This window comes from Eucalyptus grandis, chromosome 7 (assembly GCF_016545825.1).
Source record: "Eucalyptus grandis isolate ANBG69807.140 chromosome 7, ASM1654582v1, whole genome shotgun sequence".
NCBI classification, from domain to species: domain Eukaryota; kingdom Viridiplantae; phylum Streptophyta; class Magnoliopsida; order Myrtales; family Myrtaceae; genus Eucalyptus; species Eucalyptus grandis.
Genome location: NC_052618.1, coordinates 20,017,471 through 20,034,875, shown reverse-complemented (window position 1 = coordinate 20,034,875; position 17,405 = coordinate 20,017,471). Strand labels below are relative to the sequence as shown.

Sequence of the window (17,405 nt, the reverse complement as noted above, 5' to 3'; positions counted from 1 at the left end):
GAGGTGCTGTTACAGCAACTTCTGTTGCCCTTGTGGAAGAGTTGCTTTTCAGATCATGGTTAATTGAAGACATTGCTGCTGATCTTGGATATCACCCGGGAATTATTTTGTCAGGGCTTGCATTCTCCCTGTTCTGGAGGTACATTGCTTTAATTAAGTCATGTTCCTTCCAACTTTTTAACTCATTTTTGTCCTTGGATTTTCTCCTTCAGTTTTCTGTTCTTCATTTGTTGTGGGAAAATGTCTATTGGGGCCAGGAAAAGCATGTTACTCAAAATATGACAAGTAAATCAGCACTCCTGGAAATCAGGTTTTAACTTGGTGACCACCCTTTTCTATTTTAAAGTAATCACGCAACACTGCTAACCTGTTCTTACTGAAATCTTGGTTCTAGATTGAACATGCTTGCAAATTTTTTGTTTTTTTATCGAGAGAAGTTTACATAATAAACATTCTGACGATGAAGGCAAACTTATGACTTGCCAAACTTGCCTTCTTGAAAGGCTTAGATCTGTTTGTGTCATGTCACATTTAGCCGCTACAATGAGGACAACGTTCTTTCTTCTTAGCGTGATCTTTCATCCTTTCCCTTTTAGGTTAAAACGTCTGCTTGGAACCTGGTTCATGTTTCCGTCATGCACTTGATCAATTTGCTTCTGACTTGATCTTCCCTTTGAGTCAACATCAAAGATAATTGACTTATCCGCCACATTTCAGGTCTCCATGGGCAATACCTGGGCTGTGGCTCTTATCACTAAGCTTGGCCGGGCTTCGACAAATCGGTGAAGGTAGCCTGTGTTCCAATTGGGCTCCGCACAGGGATATTAGTCTCAAGTTGCACTCTCCAATCAAGTGGCTTTTTGATCTACAACCCCAACTTCCCCATTTGGATAACGGGGACTCATCCTTTCCAACCATTCGGCAGGATAGTTGGCCTTACATTCTCTTTGGTGCTGGCAATTATGTTCTATCCAAGAGAAGCCGCCATGAAAAAGGAACTTACGAGACCCATATGGGAGTAGCTACATGACTAGTGGATTGATGCACGATTTGGAGGGTATGGAACTCTCTGCATTCTATTTCTGGGTAGGCGCATCGGTAATGGGAGATGGTTTTAGCCTCCGCCGGTTTTTTTCTTCTTTTACTCATGAAGGTGTAGATAGAAATAGAATACCTCAGAAATAGAAGGCAATTTTGACAATGTGTTGTGTCGATGCGTGTATAAATAATGGAATCAATATTAAATTGTACAGTACAAGCTCTCTCCACCTCTTGTTCTTTTGTATTGATTGTCCTCTCTCCATACGTCAGATGTGTACAGTTGACTGGAACAGTCAATTCTAGTATACAAGTTTTCCTTGTGATTTATTACTAGATTGTTCTAGTTCTTGTAACACTGATTTTAGCATCTGCTGGACAAAGGTTAACTAGCAGGTGGTCATTCTTTTTCTGCCTCCTCTTAATGTTTCCTCCTAACATATGTTCTTTGCCTGCTCCATGATACTCAGACTGCTGTGATGGGAGTGACGAATACGGTGATAAAGTGAACTGCCCGAATACATGTCGGGAAGCTGGAAAAGCAGCACGAGATGAGCTGAAGAAAAAAATTGCTGTGTACCAGGAGGGTGTTGCCATATGTAAACAGGAGGTGGAACGGGCTAAAGTAGCTCTTGCAAAAGACAAGAATTGTCAAAACTGAAAAGTGAGGAGTGCAGTTTGAACAGCTTAAAGGTTTGGTTTTTCCTAATTTGGTGGTATCTTGGCAAAATAACTTGAATTTAGTTGTCATGATCTCATTAAACCTGAGTTTGCCCTTAAAACGTAGTTGCTGGCTACTGCACATATATATCATCTTTGTTCATACTGCATCCAGTGATAGCAGCATATTATGGCTATTGATTTGTTGATCATTGTGTTAAGATTTTCCTTTGGAGTTAGCTGGTTAAAAGACCCTCACATAAACAGACTAAAAAGTTAGCGGCTTTCTTGTTCTTTCAGCAGTTTAATTTGAACATGGGACATGTTTTCTTGTGAATTACTAAATCCCATTGCTTTTTGTTTGGAGCTTTTTCTGCCATCAAATTTTACCTTTTCGGAAGAACTGATTAGACCTTGGTCCTCATTGATGCAGTAATAAACCAAAGCCTGCATATCTTTCAAAGATTTTGATTGCACTTTTAAGCTATGGCGGGGTCCCTAATGAATTTCTTTTGGACATGGTGGAGAATGCTCTGGGAGATGCAAATAGTGTCATCTCTAGTAAACGAGCAGCTCTAAGAGGTAGTATTCTTCTGAACATTTGGACTGTTGAAATAATGTCTATTCTTAAAACAGTCCAAAAAGAGATTTCTCTCCAATTTTTTTTTTCTATACTTGGATGTGCTTCTTCTTTTTTTTTTTTTCTTGATTCGAAATATGCATAAGTAAAAAATGCATCTCTATTCATCTTTGCTGCTTTTACTTCCCACAGGTGCGTATTTCCTTCAATTGCTATTTGATGTGTAAACATTTTCCCTTGTGTTTTCCTTTTGTTCTTTTACCGTATGAACAGTTTAGGTGAATCATGCCAAGAAGGATGGTTTGACTGCAGCTAGAATGATCTTATCTGGGATTCCTTTGGACGAAACATACCTACAGAATCGTCTGTCCATCCTGATGAACGATGAAAAGAAGAGTTTGAAAGGAGGAAGGATTCCTATTCCAGATTCTTACTATCTAATGGGGACAGCCGATCCCACAGGAATTCTTAAAAGTGCTAAAGAATAACTGTAGCTATGCTTGTCTGGGGCTTAGATGTTTAATTTAGTTACATGCCTCCATATCTGGTCCTTGGATTTAGACATCAATGGTGTTATATTGCTTTGATGACAACCCATCTCTGGTTCTGTTCTTGTTAACCCACGTTTGAGTTTGATATTCACAACTTTGGGGAAAAGGTGTAATTACCTATTGGGCTTTGATGTTATAATGCTGTTTCGGGTGTCTTTACTATTTAATAGTTTGCTTGAATCATCAATGCAGTGACAGTGGACAAATTTCAGGGAAGGTATTAGTATACTGCAATCCTGGTTTGCACTTCGGGGATATTCTTGTTTTGAACGCTACATATGTGGAAGCTCTGGAAACAAAAGTTGGAAATTCAAAGTATGCTATATTTTTCCCTACTAGTGGACTGCGCTCCTTGGCTGATGAAATAGCTGGTGGGGATTTCGATGGGGATATGTATTGGGTTTCACGTAGCCCTCAGGTTGGGATATGTATTCGAATGCTTGGTGGCTCCCATTTTCCAAGCAAGAGGTCTTTGAGTGGAGGGAATTCTGTTGTAACACCTGAAGTTCAGCCATCGGAAGGTAAGCCAGATCTGTCCCCAGGAGAGGACCCATGCACCATCAAGCCTGGTTGCCCAAGGTATTAGTTTCCCCAATTCTATTCAATTTAAACAACTAATTACGTATTGGTGCATATGTAAATGGCATTTGAGACAGCACATGCATATAAATAATCGAATGTTTGTGCAGATATATCACTTGCTACTGAAGTCACCGAGGGGACGATTAGGAACTCCAAGGATCTGTATCCTCACATTTCAAAGATTAATACCAAGCTGATATGCCAAGAAAGAGGATCTAAAGAATTTCTGCAGCTTTTGAGTGTGTAGATATACAATCAAAATCGACATTACTTAACTTTCAGTTAGTTTTGCAAATCAGAACAATATTGAATTTGTAATTATTGTTATAAAGAATAAGGTGGTTCTTAATTCTCACTCTTTGTATTGTTAGAAGATATCTTGAAAACTTTGTTATTCAAATATCAAAATGCTGTGTTCAAGTTCTTTTTGGCCCTTGACTACAGAATAGCTTTTTTACTATTTTTTTCTCTCACATGGAGCTAACGTAGTCAAAACAAAAATGATAAAGCTAAAAGGGTGTTATTTTTATCCAAATTTGATTTCTTAATTTAAATGTTATTTAAGATTTCAAGTGCACTTACCGTACAAAGAAAAGTAAAACCTTACACATGACCAATTTTTAAAATTGTGATGGAGTCATGTCTTCAAAAGGATAAACTTCAACCACTGGTTCATTTTCTTGATTATGATTCAGCCACGGTAAATCACATGGGACTCCAAACATTTCTCGACATTCTAGACTCAATCAAAATCTATAGATTTAGGTTTAGTCTTGAAACGCAGTTAATGCCAACATTTCTTTGTTCTTACCAGAGAAAGAGAAAAAGAAGTGTGGAAATGTTGAAATTGAAAGCATACGGTGTCTTTGAATGTACCAAGTTCCATTTTCTGCTAAAGAAGGAAGGCACAATCGAAGTCAAATGTACTGGTTCAATCTGCAAATTTTACCTCTTTGACGAAGTGGAAGATTTATGAACATCAAGTCTCATGCTCCTGACATTTACATTTGAGTTTGATATAAGGGGAAGTTGAATTAATCCATCTTCTTTCCCCAACAACTAGACATTGCTCACAGATGCTATTTCGTGAACGAGAGCTGCACAATTCGGCCTAGAAAAGCCGACAGTTCTTGCAAACCGAACTGCTTCTATAAGCATGTAGTATCACTATTGAGTATCAGCAAGGAACTACTTTTGCAGCACTTCTTCTGTCTTGTTTCTTACGATCGCTCTTCCTTAAGAAGACTAGCAATATGCATTCCGGGAGCATGGGATCATCAAGCAAGACTTTGGAGAATTAATGCGGGATGAGTAACTTTTCATTGCCACAAATTATATCAGCATATCCAGATGTAGAGTCACCATCTGCTGATGTAACAGAGGACCTATTACCATAACCATAAACTGAACAAGAACTAACCACCAGGACTTGAGGAAAGATCCATACAAAGCGTATTGATTAAACATGTTCTGTTAAGTCCAGTGTGCATGCAAATCTCGAAGCTGCATCATCAAAAGGAGAGACGGAGACACTTGCATGACAAACGGACTATTCAAGCCTACCACTCTGTTTGGCACACGGCTAGTCGACGATGAACATTATATTACGACAGCAAATTGTCAAAGTCATAATACACGCCATATATCTCACATACAACCCTTTGCAGATCAAGCTCGGAAACATCCACCCAGAAAAAAAAAAAAGAACTGTTTCAAAGAAGTCATATATAACGAAACTACTAGACAGTAACTTCTAGGCCTTATAACAGACCTCACCATCACAGATTCATCCCTCTTTGGCATCTCCTCCTTCCTCTGCTTCCTCCCCAGCTGCTTCATCGTCTTTCATCTAACTCGTTTTTAGTCGTTTTCTCTTCTTTAACAGCGCATTTTGGGTGGAGATCAAAGTCACACTCCTCGCAATAATACGACCACCCCTCCCCTGCCTTACCGCTGCCATCACATATGTACCTTCTCCCCTGAGCAGAAACGAGCTCGTGCTTTTCATGCAAAGGATGCTTCAACTTCTCTGGCCAGCCTTTTATACTTTCCTTGAACTTTTCCTTGAGATGATCGGCAGTAAAAGGATAAGCATCAGCCCCGTGGTCCATTATAAGATCCCTTGCTTTTTTACTCACCGTCGGCCCGTTGGGCCTATGGCTACAAGTATGGGGATCCCCTTGACCTTGAATTCGTGACTCAAGAAATTCTTCCTCTCAACACCAAAGGGGAGCGCCAGCCATGGCATCGGAGCAAAATAATCGTCGAAGGCAGTTTGGTCCTTGTCGCTGCAGATGAAGATCACCTCAAAGGCATCGTCTGTGGCCTTGATCTTTTCATATGCCTCCGTAAGCACCGGCAGGAATGCTCGGCAAGGAGGGCACCAGTGTGCCGAGAAGTAAAGCAGGACAGTCTTCCCTACCAAGTCCGATACTGGAATCTGCAATCAAAGTTAAGAAACGACCTTTTAGATGAACCGCCAATCAATGGAGAAGGCATGTGAAAACTGCATATATGGAAAGAATTTTCCTAGTTATGGACCTGGTTTCAATCCTTTCCTCAGGTCAAGTAACCCAGGGACAACAATATTTAGGACCTCATTGTAGACATTAAAAATTTCCCTAGTCATTAGCTTCTAGGGGAAAAAACAAATTTACCTTGGTTCCATCCTTTCCAATGACGAAATCCAGATCCCCTGAAACCAAGATCGACTCCAAGGTCTGAGATTCTTCCCTTTTCTTCTCTATCTCTGCAAGCTCCACAAACTTTTCTGGAGTGAAGGGGTAAGCTGTGATGCCATGCTCTTCGACAGTTTCGGCAACGTTGGGATGGACAGTCTTCCCATCCTGACCGATAATGACCAGAGTGGGTAGGGTCGACAGCTTAAAGTACCTCACCAACTTCTCGCATTTCTTGTCTTTGAATGGTAATGAAAGCCATGGCATGCTTCCAGAGGATTGGTTGAATGACGCTTCATCATCATCAAGAGGTATCTGAACGATCTCAAAACTCTCTTCTCTGGCCTTCAATTTCTCATAAACCTCCAGTAACTTAGGGGTGAAATCGACGCATGCCCTGTGCACGCACAACGAGAAGTACGGACCCACAGTTTTCCCTTCAAGCTCAGTAACAGGAACCTAGTTTAGCCACATAACTATTAGTAAAAGGAGGATGGAAAACCGAATCATAAGCACATGCGACCATCAGTTTCAAATGCATCGAAGATCTTTTTTAGGTTTACCTGATTCCCATTGGACGAAACTACGAAGTTACGAGATCCATGGACCAAAAGAGAGGTCACTGATTGATTTATCCTAGCAGCTTCTTCCTGGTCTTTCAACTCTTTGGATGAAAGGGTGACCTTCCACTCCATACTCACGGACAATCGCAACCCCGCTATCTGTTAAGACCGTACCTGTACCATCGAGAATGACAAGGTGGGGTATCCCCCTCACCTTAAACAATTCATCCAAGCTGTTGCGCTTGTCCAAGTCGGAAAAGGGGATTGCAAGCCACGGCATCTTGGAAAAGTATCCACTGAAGGACCCTTCATCCTTATCTGCAGAGATATAAATGATCTCCAGATCACCATTTGGGGAAAGTTCATCGTACACCTCCGCCAGAATCGGGGTGAACCGGTGGCACGTACCGCACCACGATGCGGAGAAGTACAAGCCAATCTTCTTCCCCTTCAAGCTATCGACCTTAACCTGATATAGAACAAAAAGATTCCTAATTTGAGTTCTTTCATACAGTAATCAGCGCTCAAGGCACACTAGATCACTTGACCACCACACAAAAATCCTGAAAATGCTCAAGATACACATCCAAATGCCAACTGCAGAAGCACTTCCCTTACGCACTGCTCATTAAATAGTTAGCAAATCAGCAGTCTTCTCCACCAAAACAAGTATACCACACCGAAGGTGTGAGCATTACACTAAAGAGCATTACTTCTAGCAATATCGGATCCATATACACTGCTCCCACCCGATCCAACTCCAAGTAACATGTCTTTCTCTAAAAAGTAATGCATCAACTACCAATCATCCAGTTTCTGAAGGAACCAAATGGACAGCACTCGAAAAATGATGATCCTAGATCAGACCAACTCTAGCTTCTCTTGAACTAAATTCGCTACCTTAGCCATCACAAACCGACGGCTTCGTCACCACAGACTCCCCAGTTCGAAATTCAAGAACCGATCAGCGAAACAACCCCACACGAAGACGAAGGCCACGAGAACTTGGACAAGGACGCTGACCCATAATTCTTTTTCTTTCACCTCATCCAGTGAAAGAGCAAGAGTGAAAGAAGAGAACTGAGTTTCACCTGATCGCCGTTGTTCCGGACGAGGAAGTCCCTGTCTGGAGAAGACAGGAGGGACTGAACATCGTGAGAAGATTCCCCGCCTTCGACAACGTCCGCCATCCTGGTCGCGTTCGTTCCTTGTGTACTGTTCTGGTCGCGTTCGTTCCTAATTTCAGTTCCTTGTGAAAGAAGGAGATGAGGATTGACAAATAACATGCTCAACCAAGACAGAAATCAAGTATTGCTAGTGAATGTCTAGAGTGCTCACATCTCATCAAATGGCCACCAGGCCTTTATTCCAAGTCCAACTAATCCTTCAGCAAGCACTCCAGCATCCTGAAAATTATTAAGAAAATACATGAGTACATAAATTTTTTTAAAAAAGGGCACAATGATTAAACCACGTAGTAATTAGGAAAAAGTAAGAAAAAACGTGTCAACATTATCTAATTAGTGTAACCACAATATTCAGCGGAGCTTTTTAAACTATTTCAGTTTTACTAGTACTACTACTACTAATAATAATAATAATAGCAGCAGAAGCAGTTCCGATACTGTTTGATTATTGCATCAGAAATGTTCAATAGAAACTTTCTGATATACTTCAGTATTTTAATTGAAGGGAAAAAAAAAGGCTTTCTAATGAAGAAAAGATAATAAAAATATAGCACTGCACCAATTAACATAATCAAATTATACTACAAAAATTACGATTATACCTCTAATACAGCATTGTTATAATTGCTCATCTTTCCCCCCACTACCAGGAGCTTTGAATAGTGTTGGCCACATCAACATAGCCATTATAAATTAGGATAACAGATGTTGCACCTTCATCTGGTCATCATTGAACATTTCTTGAGGTGCATTTATCCTCAAAAGCTCAGTGAGGTAACATGTTACAGAAACTCTTATACCCTCAACAGAATGTTTCAAAAGAGAATCAGAAATTAGTGCCTTCATGACTGGAAGAAAGGAATCTAGCAGAGGTTCTGATGCTCCTTGCTCCATGTTAGCCAACAAATCCTTCACCTCCTAAAATGCAATGGAACATGTATGTGAAAGCAAACTGTTGGTTTTTTTAAGTAGAGCAACAACATCAGCTGACAGACAAACATCAAAATGCCGCTACAAGATACAAAGAAACCTTTGAGCAGCTTTAGTAGCTTCGCTGTTCATCCCGATATTGGAACAAAAAATAATAGATAACTACTAACAAAGATTGTGTAGTCTAAGTTAGCCAAAAAATTGTTTGATGAAGGTCACGAAGGTCAATCCTGCACAAAAGTGAGAGTATCATAAACTTCATGCTTTTAATTAATGAAATCATTCTATAAAACTAAACAAGTATCATACCTTATGTGAGGTGCCTCCAATGCATGAAGACACTTTTCTCTTTCGCTTTTCACTACTACCCTTCAATCGAGTATTTGGTATACCTTTTGGTCTTCTTTGAAGAGGATCAAATATTTGAATTTCATTGTTTTCTACATCTTCAGATTCATTGTTTCTTGCCAATAAATTAATATGATCATTACCCGTCAAAGATTGCATTTTGTTTGTGATATGAGAGTAAAGACGCAGCAAGGTTGTAGTCGCAAGCTCCTCCGTAACATCATGATGTGCATTAATATTCATAACACTGAAAGATAATTGCATCAACCTCTTCAAGCGCAATGTTTTAGACTTTACCGCAGCATGAGAACTTTGTCCAACATCACAATGAACCCCTTGTTTTGTTGCTTTTGTCCACCTCTTCAAAATGTATTGTGCAAGAATACTTTTAAGATTTACAACATTTGCCAAAATGCATAAAGTATGCCTACACAACCATCCTCGCATTTCAAATAACTTGCAGCTACATGTAATGGTTAAATCACTCGGACTAAAATGAACAATATGCCTCTTTTCACTATTTTCATTTGCCACGACATAAGTGTGCAATGGTCCATCAGTTTCAGATCTATAAATAAACACGGATAAAACATGCAAGAACGCATCTTGAAATCTTGAAAATTTCTATAAATGACATGTGTGTATACATCTGCAGCATGTTTCAAAATTCCACTAGTTCCGATTGCAATCTGTGGCTTCCCTCGAGCGCACTCAAAATCATCAACAACTTCAGAATTGCGCATTTTTTCTGCTTGTTTCTCATAATGACCGACAAATTCAGACAAAGTCATAGTCTTGCATGCCATATCTTGGAAGATATTATTTGTGCTCTCACTTCTTTGTGTGGATATGATTCCTGCAGAAAAAGTATCTCGGCAAAACGCAGGACACCAATTATTACGCAATTGGTACATGCTATTCAACCACTTGTGATCCCCTAAGCTCCATTCTTGACACATATCTTTCCAAATATTCTCCATTTCCAATTCAGATTCACAATGATATAAAAGTTTATGCCAATATTTATCACGAAAACCCGACTTTCCAAGAAGATGCCTAATATGATGCGTAGCATTTTTCCCAATATGCCATACACATAAACGGTGATTAGTATTTGGAAAAACAGTCTTAATGGCATTCGCCATGGCATGATCTTGATCGGTGAAAATAGTCTTGGGTGCTTTGTTACCCATTGCCTTTAAAAAAGATTGAAATGCCCAAACGAAAGAAGCAATTATTTCATCCGATAAAAATGCACAACCAAAGAAGAGATTCTTCCAATGATGATTCAATCCAACAAAAGGAGCACATATCATATTGTACTTATTTGTACGATAAGTTGTATCAAATATCACAACATCTCCAAAACTTTCATAGTCTAGCTTCGATACACCATCAGACCAGAAAAAGTTGGTTAATCTCTATTCTTCATCCAGTTGAAATGTATAAGAAAAATTACTTCCATTTGATTGTAAGCAATTAAAATGGTTAATGAGAGTTTGACAATCACCCGCACTAATCAAGTTCCTTCTCTTCGATTGTAAGAAATTTTGACAATCACGTAAAATAAAGCCAATATTCTCCTGTCCCCCTGCTTCACCACTAAGATAGGAGTATGATTTTGTAGCCCTTATACCAGCTCCAGCCATAGAAGTCAAAATACTTTTATTAGTATTCGTCATGTGCCGGTATGATCGTATGAGGTGTTTCTGTTTATCATCGATGAAAGGGTGATTATGAACATCCTTAAACTTGTCCACTATCCATACTTCATTTTCAATTTTGAATTTTATACAAGCTTCACATCCAGTTCTCTTCACAGTCCTATAAACATCTCTTTGTTCATGAGGTGGGATCAATGGAGAGTGTCCTTCACAATTACAAAGATATGTGCATGTTCGTAATATTCCTTTACTATTGTTAGCCTTTTTTCCTTTTCTCACTCCAAATCCCTTGGAAATTGCATATGCATTGTATGTCTTATATGCTTCTTCCTCATTAGCAAATGTCATGCCAATTCTAAATTGAAATTCTTTATCAACATTATGCACAATGATATTATCCTCTGCGGCCTCTACAAATTTTTCAAAGAAAAAATCCAATCATATAAAGAAGCCAGATAAAGGGAAAACTAACTTTAATTCTAAAAGAATGAGTCATACCCATTTATCCTTAGAACAAGTTGAGCTAGCAGCAGAATACTCACAATAATCTGTCGAAAAATTTGTACAAACGTAAGTTAGTGACTTCAAAAGATTGTAAAATGTGCATATTTCAGTCATAGTAGAAAATGCCATACCCACTTATATATGGGTCACTCCTACTTTTGTTCTGACTCTTGGTTTTGCAGCAAGCATGAACTTTACTTCCTCCAGCTACAAGCTCAACATACCACCATGAACAACCTTGCCATTACATAATGAATTCAGCATAAGAGTTTCCAAAGATACAATGTGTTGCTGCGACAAAAATGAGCTGGTCATGTAATTATTCTTATGGATTGAATCCTTTGTGCTAGAAATTTGGGTGTCTTGCACTCAAGTTCTTATGAAAATTATTATCCAAGAAAGTGAGTTTACCTTTTAAAATTTCTCCCAAAATTTGCATCATATTGAACTGCACTGTCCAAAACAATAGTTAGTGCTTAAAGCTGAAGTTATTAGGAAGAAGTAAATAAATAAAAGTGACTTTTAATCAAATGAACAATCGACATACGCTTCTCTTATTCTAAAGTTTCCACCCCTAACAGCATAAGAGAAAGCAATTCAGATAAAACACCTCGTTGGCCATTTCACTTGGATGTGCTACATATGCTTCTCTATACGAAACAACTTTTCTGACACGCTTTCTTAAACCAAGAGCTGCTTCCTCCTCACGTTGATATTTCTCCCACCTACAAAAACAGAAGTGATCATAAAAAACATTAAGAGCAAGAATCTTGAAAGATGGAGGCCCATATTTTCTCCTTACTTATAGTTACAGAACAATCATTCTGTGTGAATTCATCTAGTAGGCAGATTTCCAACATAGATATCTTTGCACAAGCACTGATTACATTTGGCCAAGCTATCAAATACTAATATGCAGCCTCTGATCAGTTCTAAATGGGTTTTAGATTAAGAATGTGAGAGATATTCTATAGGGCGTGTCTACAATGGTTATTGCTTGTGGAGCTCATGATTTGACTGTTAATACTAAACACCTCAAATCTATGAAAATTATATACATATATTGATGTAGAATATTCCCTGTTACTTGTTTTAAACTTAGGATAATTATTTTTTCTTGATGGAAGTGAGCCTTGTTATCCTCGTGGATGGTTGCATAGACTAAAACAAGTAACTTTTTTGTTGTCGCTGCATATGTCCATCAATTTCTTTCATGTATGCATGCTTGTGTGCTGCATCACACATTTTGCTTTTATGTGCACATCATGTATATGCATTTACATATGCAACCAGACAAATATGCATGCAAGTACATATGTATGTATGCTAGTGCACAATAAGTACCCTTACATCAATTCCCGTCCCAAACATAATTCTGACACAGAAAACAATTTAAGTTTATGAGTCCTACAAATGAAACATGGAGAAAAAAGTTGCCAATATTGATGCAGTTCAACAACTGACTCTAACCTTGTCAGCAGCCAATTGATTTCCAAAAGCATTCATCAAGTCAGAAAATTCGGAGAATTTGAGCTTCCCATCTTCATTGTAGTCCTGCGGGAAAAATTAAAGGGTTAACCTGTTAAAAAATTGGACCAACACAACAGAAGGCCTACTTATTTTAAGAGGAAAATTAAGATGTCCCCGTGCACAAGGCTCTGAAGTTGTAGGTTCTAGGGATGGTTAGATGTACTTATCCTTACCCCTTACTTTTGGAGAGAGTTTATTCCATGACAAATCAACCTAGCTTGTCCTCTAACAGAAAGACCTACTTATGAGAGGGGAAAAATACAGAATTCTCTGTTGCGTACACCAATTTCCAAAAGCACTGAAAAATATCCTCATTATGGCATGGTGGTCAGATGCTCCAGTAGAAAAATGTGTGAATGGCGCTTGGGGCATTCAGATTGAGAGAGAGAGAGAGAGAGAGAGAGAGAGAGAGAGAGAGAGAGAGAGAGAGAGAGAAAGAAACAAGAAACGTTTCTGCTATATGTGTCCATCTGCTTTTATTAAGTGCATTTTATGTCTCCGATTCTGGATAGTCCTGTGACCAAACTAATAGTTAACTTCAATTATTCCGTTGCCTTAAAATCGTGCAAAGGAACACCATATTGCCCATGGTTATATAATCACAACTCTCTTAATTGCTCCAGCAAAAGTAGTTCTCATCCATGCCAATGTAAATGTAATAAAAGTCTATGTACCCTCATGCACATGGACATGGCTGTTTGCATGCATCCATATGGACTACTCCAGCCAAAAGTTTTGGACAACCCGTGCTATAAACAAATGATCTTGAGTAGCTGTATCCTATGTGACATTGCAGGATTATGAAGAGGAAGAATTTGGATGCCATCAGAACATAGTCAACACCTTCCGGCTACTTGATTTTACATACATAAAATTGGTTTTTAGCAGTGTCAAAACACAGCATGTCAAGCAACCATGATGCACAATTTTCATTTTCACTTCTAGCAAGAACCAAGTCTAAAATTAACTTAAGATATGCAGAGGGAGATACCTGGGCAGGATATCAAAAGAATGGCCAGTTTAGTACAGGCTTCCTAGACAACTAATGATATAACACAATTTCAAGATTCAACCATAATTCCCAACTTATGGGTGAAGCGACCAAGTTTGATTCAAATTTATATCTTCAACTTACTTCCAAACAGGATGTCACAGGATTGAAAAACTACAAAAGTGTTAATAACTTATGCACATGGAAGGAATATGCAATAAGAAGCTATAATAATAATAATGGTCTGTCACAACACTCAAATATCTTGGACTTCTCATATTCATAGCTTCAATACCACCACTGAAATAATGACCTTATTCAAGTTTCCAAGCAAAAGCTTAAAAAAAACAAAAGGAATTACACAGCTAGTATGCCTTTCAATCTAACCGAGTTGAGTGTCTACCCATGTAAAACAAAACGAAAAGGAGAATTTCAACCCTTAGCCATCAAGTTTTGATCAAACATAACCTGTATTTACCGTCTTCCATCCGGCGACGATCATCCAGATGAAAATTATTGGACGGAATTAATAAACTCACAAACTATTGAAGAGATAGCAGTATAAGAAGCTTAACCCTCCACACTAGAACTTTCCACTTAGATTAATGATAAAAAAGATGACGGTAGAACATACTCCGGTGGGAATGGCGGGACACGACTTGCTTCAGGAGTCAAAAGGGCCGATGAAGAACTCTCCCCCTCAGCCTCCTGATAAGCTATCCAACTTTGCCTCGACCTAGAAGCCAAAGCAGCCACTATCACCAAGCCTCCATGCTTCCTGAAACAGAGGCAATAGAAAAGAAAAAAAAGCCAAAGGACAAAGAGAGGTCTCACAGTACCCATACGCCTCTCTCTCCTCCACCACAATATCCCTCGCGGCTGTCATGGCGTCGCCGAAACCCCAAAACTTAGCACCGCCACCAATATAGCCTCGCAAACCTCTTTTGCTTCAAAATCCTTGGTTACGTACTCGAGCCCGAAATGGGGACCAAATAAGGAGTAGAAGACAGAAGGTCGAGAGGCCAGTCGGCAGCCGGCGATTTCTGGAGCCGCAGCTGGAAAGTCGATGACGGCGAGGAGGGAAGCGCTTAGGGTGAGTGAGAGGGCTCGAGACAGAGAGAAGGGGGGGCGGGCACTTGGGGTGAGTGAGAGGGCTCGGGACAGGAGATTCTTTTTGTGGAGGAAGCGGTGGCAGAAGCGTTAGTCTCATATCTCCATTCAAAACGAGAATTGGAAAACCATCCTTGACATCGAGTTCACCTGTGTGAAAGAATATTTTTAACCCCATTAACCATAGAACTTTGAGCTGAAAAGAGAAGTGACAGGCAACACTATTTGTGATTATGGTATACATCATCCCTTAATCACCATTTTCGACTAGTCCATTGTGTCACAAACCAAGATAGATCGCGATAGGGGACAGAAAAGAAAACAAGACTTGATGCATTACAAAGGAGTGATCCCAGACAAATCCACAAAAATCAAGCTTTGTTTCCACCAACAGGCATTGACACTCAGTATACCATCCAACGGGAACAACACAGCAATAGACTTAGTGAACGTGAGAACACACTCTTGGGAAAATTCCACAATGATTCAAACTCGTCGTAATCAGACGGACAGACACAACCTGAGAGCCGAGCAACGGTGATCGATCCAAACCAACGCAAAGCATCCCTCCAAATCACAAAACCCAACAACCGGTGAGTGATCATCGCTAAAACAACCGCCAAACAAGCAACTCATAACACCCAACCTCTCCAAACATAAAAAAAATTCACAGAATTGAGAAACAAACACCGTCCCTCCCATCAAAAACCAACGAACCAAAAAGGACGAAAAAAGATGGAAAAACGGTGGCTTTCCTCTACCCGACGGAAAATGGTAGAAGGGAACTTCAAGAGATAAACCCAGAAGCGAAAAGCAAGGACCCATCTTCTCCTTCTGCTCCTTCATCTCGTTCTTGTTCTTCCTCCTTCTCTCGCTTCGACGTCAAGCCTGAAATCACCGAGAAAAGAGAGAAAATGCAGCAGGCCACTCCTTCTTCGCCGCGCCGTTGACCCCGCCCAAGTCCACCGAGATCTCCCTCGCGACAGAGCGTGCCAGCATCAGGACAGCGCCCGGTTAGCGGCGGGGGGCCTGGTGCCGCTCGGGAACGAGACCGAGATGCCAGAGGCAGATGACCAGCGACCCAGGCGGAGGCGGAGGGATGCACGGAGAAGGAAAGGAACCGAGGCGGAGGCGGAGGCAGAGGCGGAGAGGGGTGGCACAGAGAGGAGGCGGAGAGGGGTGGCACAGAGAGGCGGAGGCGTCTTGTTCGTCGGAGAGAGAGAGGAGGGGAGGGAAGAGTGAGAAAGGCGAGAGAGGAGACGGAGAAAAACCCTACAAATTCGAGTGAGGAGAGAGAAAAAATTTTGAGCGGGAGGAATAAGCTGACCGTCGGTGGAGCCGAGCCGAGCCGAGATCAAAAACCAGCACCTTCCTTTTTCAGCGGGTCCCGCTCGGGGACACGTGGCGGTATTGCATTGGTTAGTGCGCACCAGGTCAGCGGATGACGTGGCGCGCACTAACCACTGAATATTTTCTCGGTTGTGACAGCCATGTATGAGTGTCGGCGTGCTTGTGAGCCCTTTGATCATATGCCCTCCGAATTGCCCAAAGTCCCCACGAGGCATCGACCTGAAGCCTCCCGCTTTCGCCTATCCATGGTCCGGACCCTTTCGGCATCTCCGCCTTTGGATTGCGAAGAAGAACGGTGTGGCGACGACTAGCGAGCTGGCCACAGTGGCCGCCACCGCCTTGACAATCGTCTTGCTTGAGGACGATGACGAGTCCAACGGTGCTTGGAGAAAAGAGAAGTAGTGAGAGAAGAGGGAGAGAGAGCGTCGCAAGCAGAAAAAAAAAAAAAAGAAGTAGAGAGAGAAGAGGGAGAGAGTTGTTGCGAAACGGAGGGGAGGAGAGAGTAAAGGGGAGAGAGACGAAGCGTTAACGGAGAAGTGGAGCCCGACGGTGGGCTCAAATTTGCCACATGTCGACTTCTCTATGGTCTTACATTTCGCCTACATGGAGTGTAAAACCTACCCAATATTTTCTCCCCCTTCGTGCGAGCCCCACCGCCTGCCCTCTTTCTCTTTCTTTTTCCCTCTTTGACCGGTCAATGATTATCTCCCTCTTCTCTCTCTTCTCACTCTCTTCTTCCCACCCCACATGACCGAATTCTTCTGCTTCTTCTTCATTCTTCGTGTGCAAACCAGCAAGCTAAGGAAGAACAAAAGCAGCAGCTCGCCGAAGCCGCCGCTTGCCTCACGTTCCGCTGGCCGTCCCTCGCGCCCAAGCGTGCTCCCCCGTGCGATCCAGCCACTGCCCAACCTCTGTCCGGCCCCGTCCGACCACCTCCGGCCGTCGTTCGACCCCGCCGAGACCTCCCGGCGTCCCCCTCACCCTTCGCCGGTTCCGCCTCGCTATTTTGGCCGGCGGACTAGCTCCGGCCAGCCAAGAACAGCAACCCACGAAGTGCGTTTCCAGCACCTTCGGGCCCGCTTTTGGGCCATTTCCGGGCCCCAAACCCGAGCCGTGCTTTGGGAAAAATCGTTCCTCGT

General features: G+C 41.2%; 1 protein-coding gene, 1 long non-coding RNA gene and 1 pseudogene across 8 annotated transcripts; 1 reads left to right on the top strand and 2 right to left on the bottom strand.

Annotated features, from left to right (window-relative positions):
• Positions 1-4: 4 nt before the first annotated feature.
• LOC120296336 (probable RNA-dependent RNA polymerase 5) lies at positions 5-3,783 on the top strand. 5 transcript variants are annotated; one of them, XR_005553282.1, is made up of 6 exons: positions 5-139; positions 718-1,057; positions 1,509-1,731; positions 2,132-2,280; positions 3,022-3,408; positions 3,519-3,783. XR_005553282.1 is itself a non-coding variant. In XM_039318183.1 (6 exons), exons 4-6 carry the CDS (start codon positions 2,217-2,219, stop codon positions 3,535-3,537), a joined length of 450 nt encoding a protein of 149 aa, XP_039174117.1. In that variant the 5' UTR covers positions 5-139; positions 718-1,057; positions 1,509-1,731; positions 2,132-2,216; the 3' UTR covers positions 3,538-3,782. The 5 variants fall into 5 exon arrangements, 2 of the variants coding, with proteins under 2 accessions (XP_039174117.1, XP_039174118.1); XR_005553280.1 differs by having other exon boundaries at positions 2,552-3,408; XM_039318183.1 differs by having other exon boundaries at positions 3,042-3,408; positions 3,519-3,782.
• A 1,211-nt stretch (positions 3,784-4,994) lies between these two features.
• LOC120295309 lies at positions 4,995-7,895 on the bottom strand (annotated as a pseudogene).
• Positions 7,896-10,396: 2,501 nt separating this feature from the next.
• LOC104452937 lies at positions 10,397-14,802 on the bottom strand. 3 transcript variants are annotated; one of them, XR_005552661.1, is made up of 7 exons: positions 14,441-14,802; positions 13,490-13,595; positions 12,756-12,839; positions 11,833-12,010; positions 11,697-11,733; positions 11,417-11,576; positions 10,397-11,329 (listed from the first exon to the last, which is right to left on the bottom strand). It is a non-coding gene; the product is annotated as an uncharacterized LOC104452937 (long non-coding RNA). The 3 variants fall into 3 exon arrangements; XR_005552660.1 differs by lacking the exon at positions 13,490-13,595 and having other exon boundaries at positions 10,397-11,191; positions 11,280-11,329; XR_001989223.2 differs by lacking the exon at positions 13,490-13,595.
• Between the last annotated feature and the right edge of the window lie 2,603 nt (positions 14,803-17,405).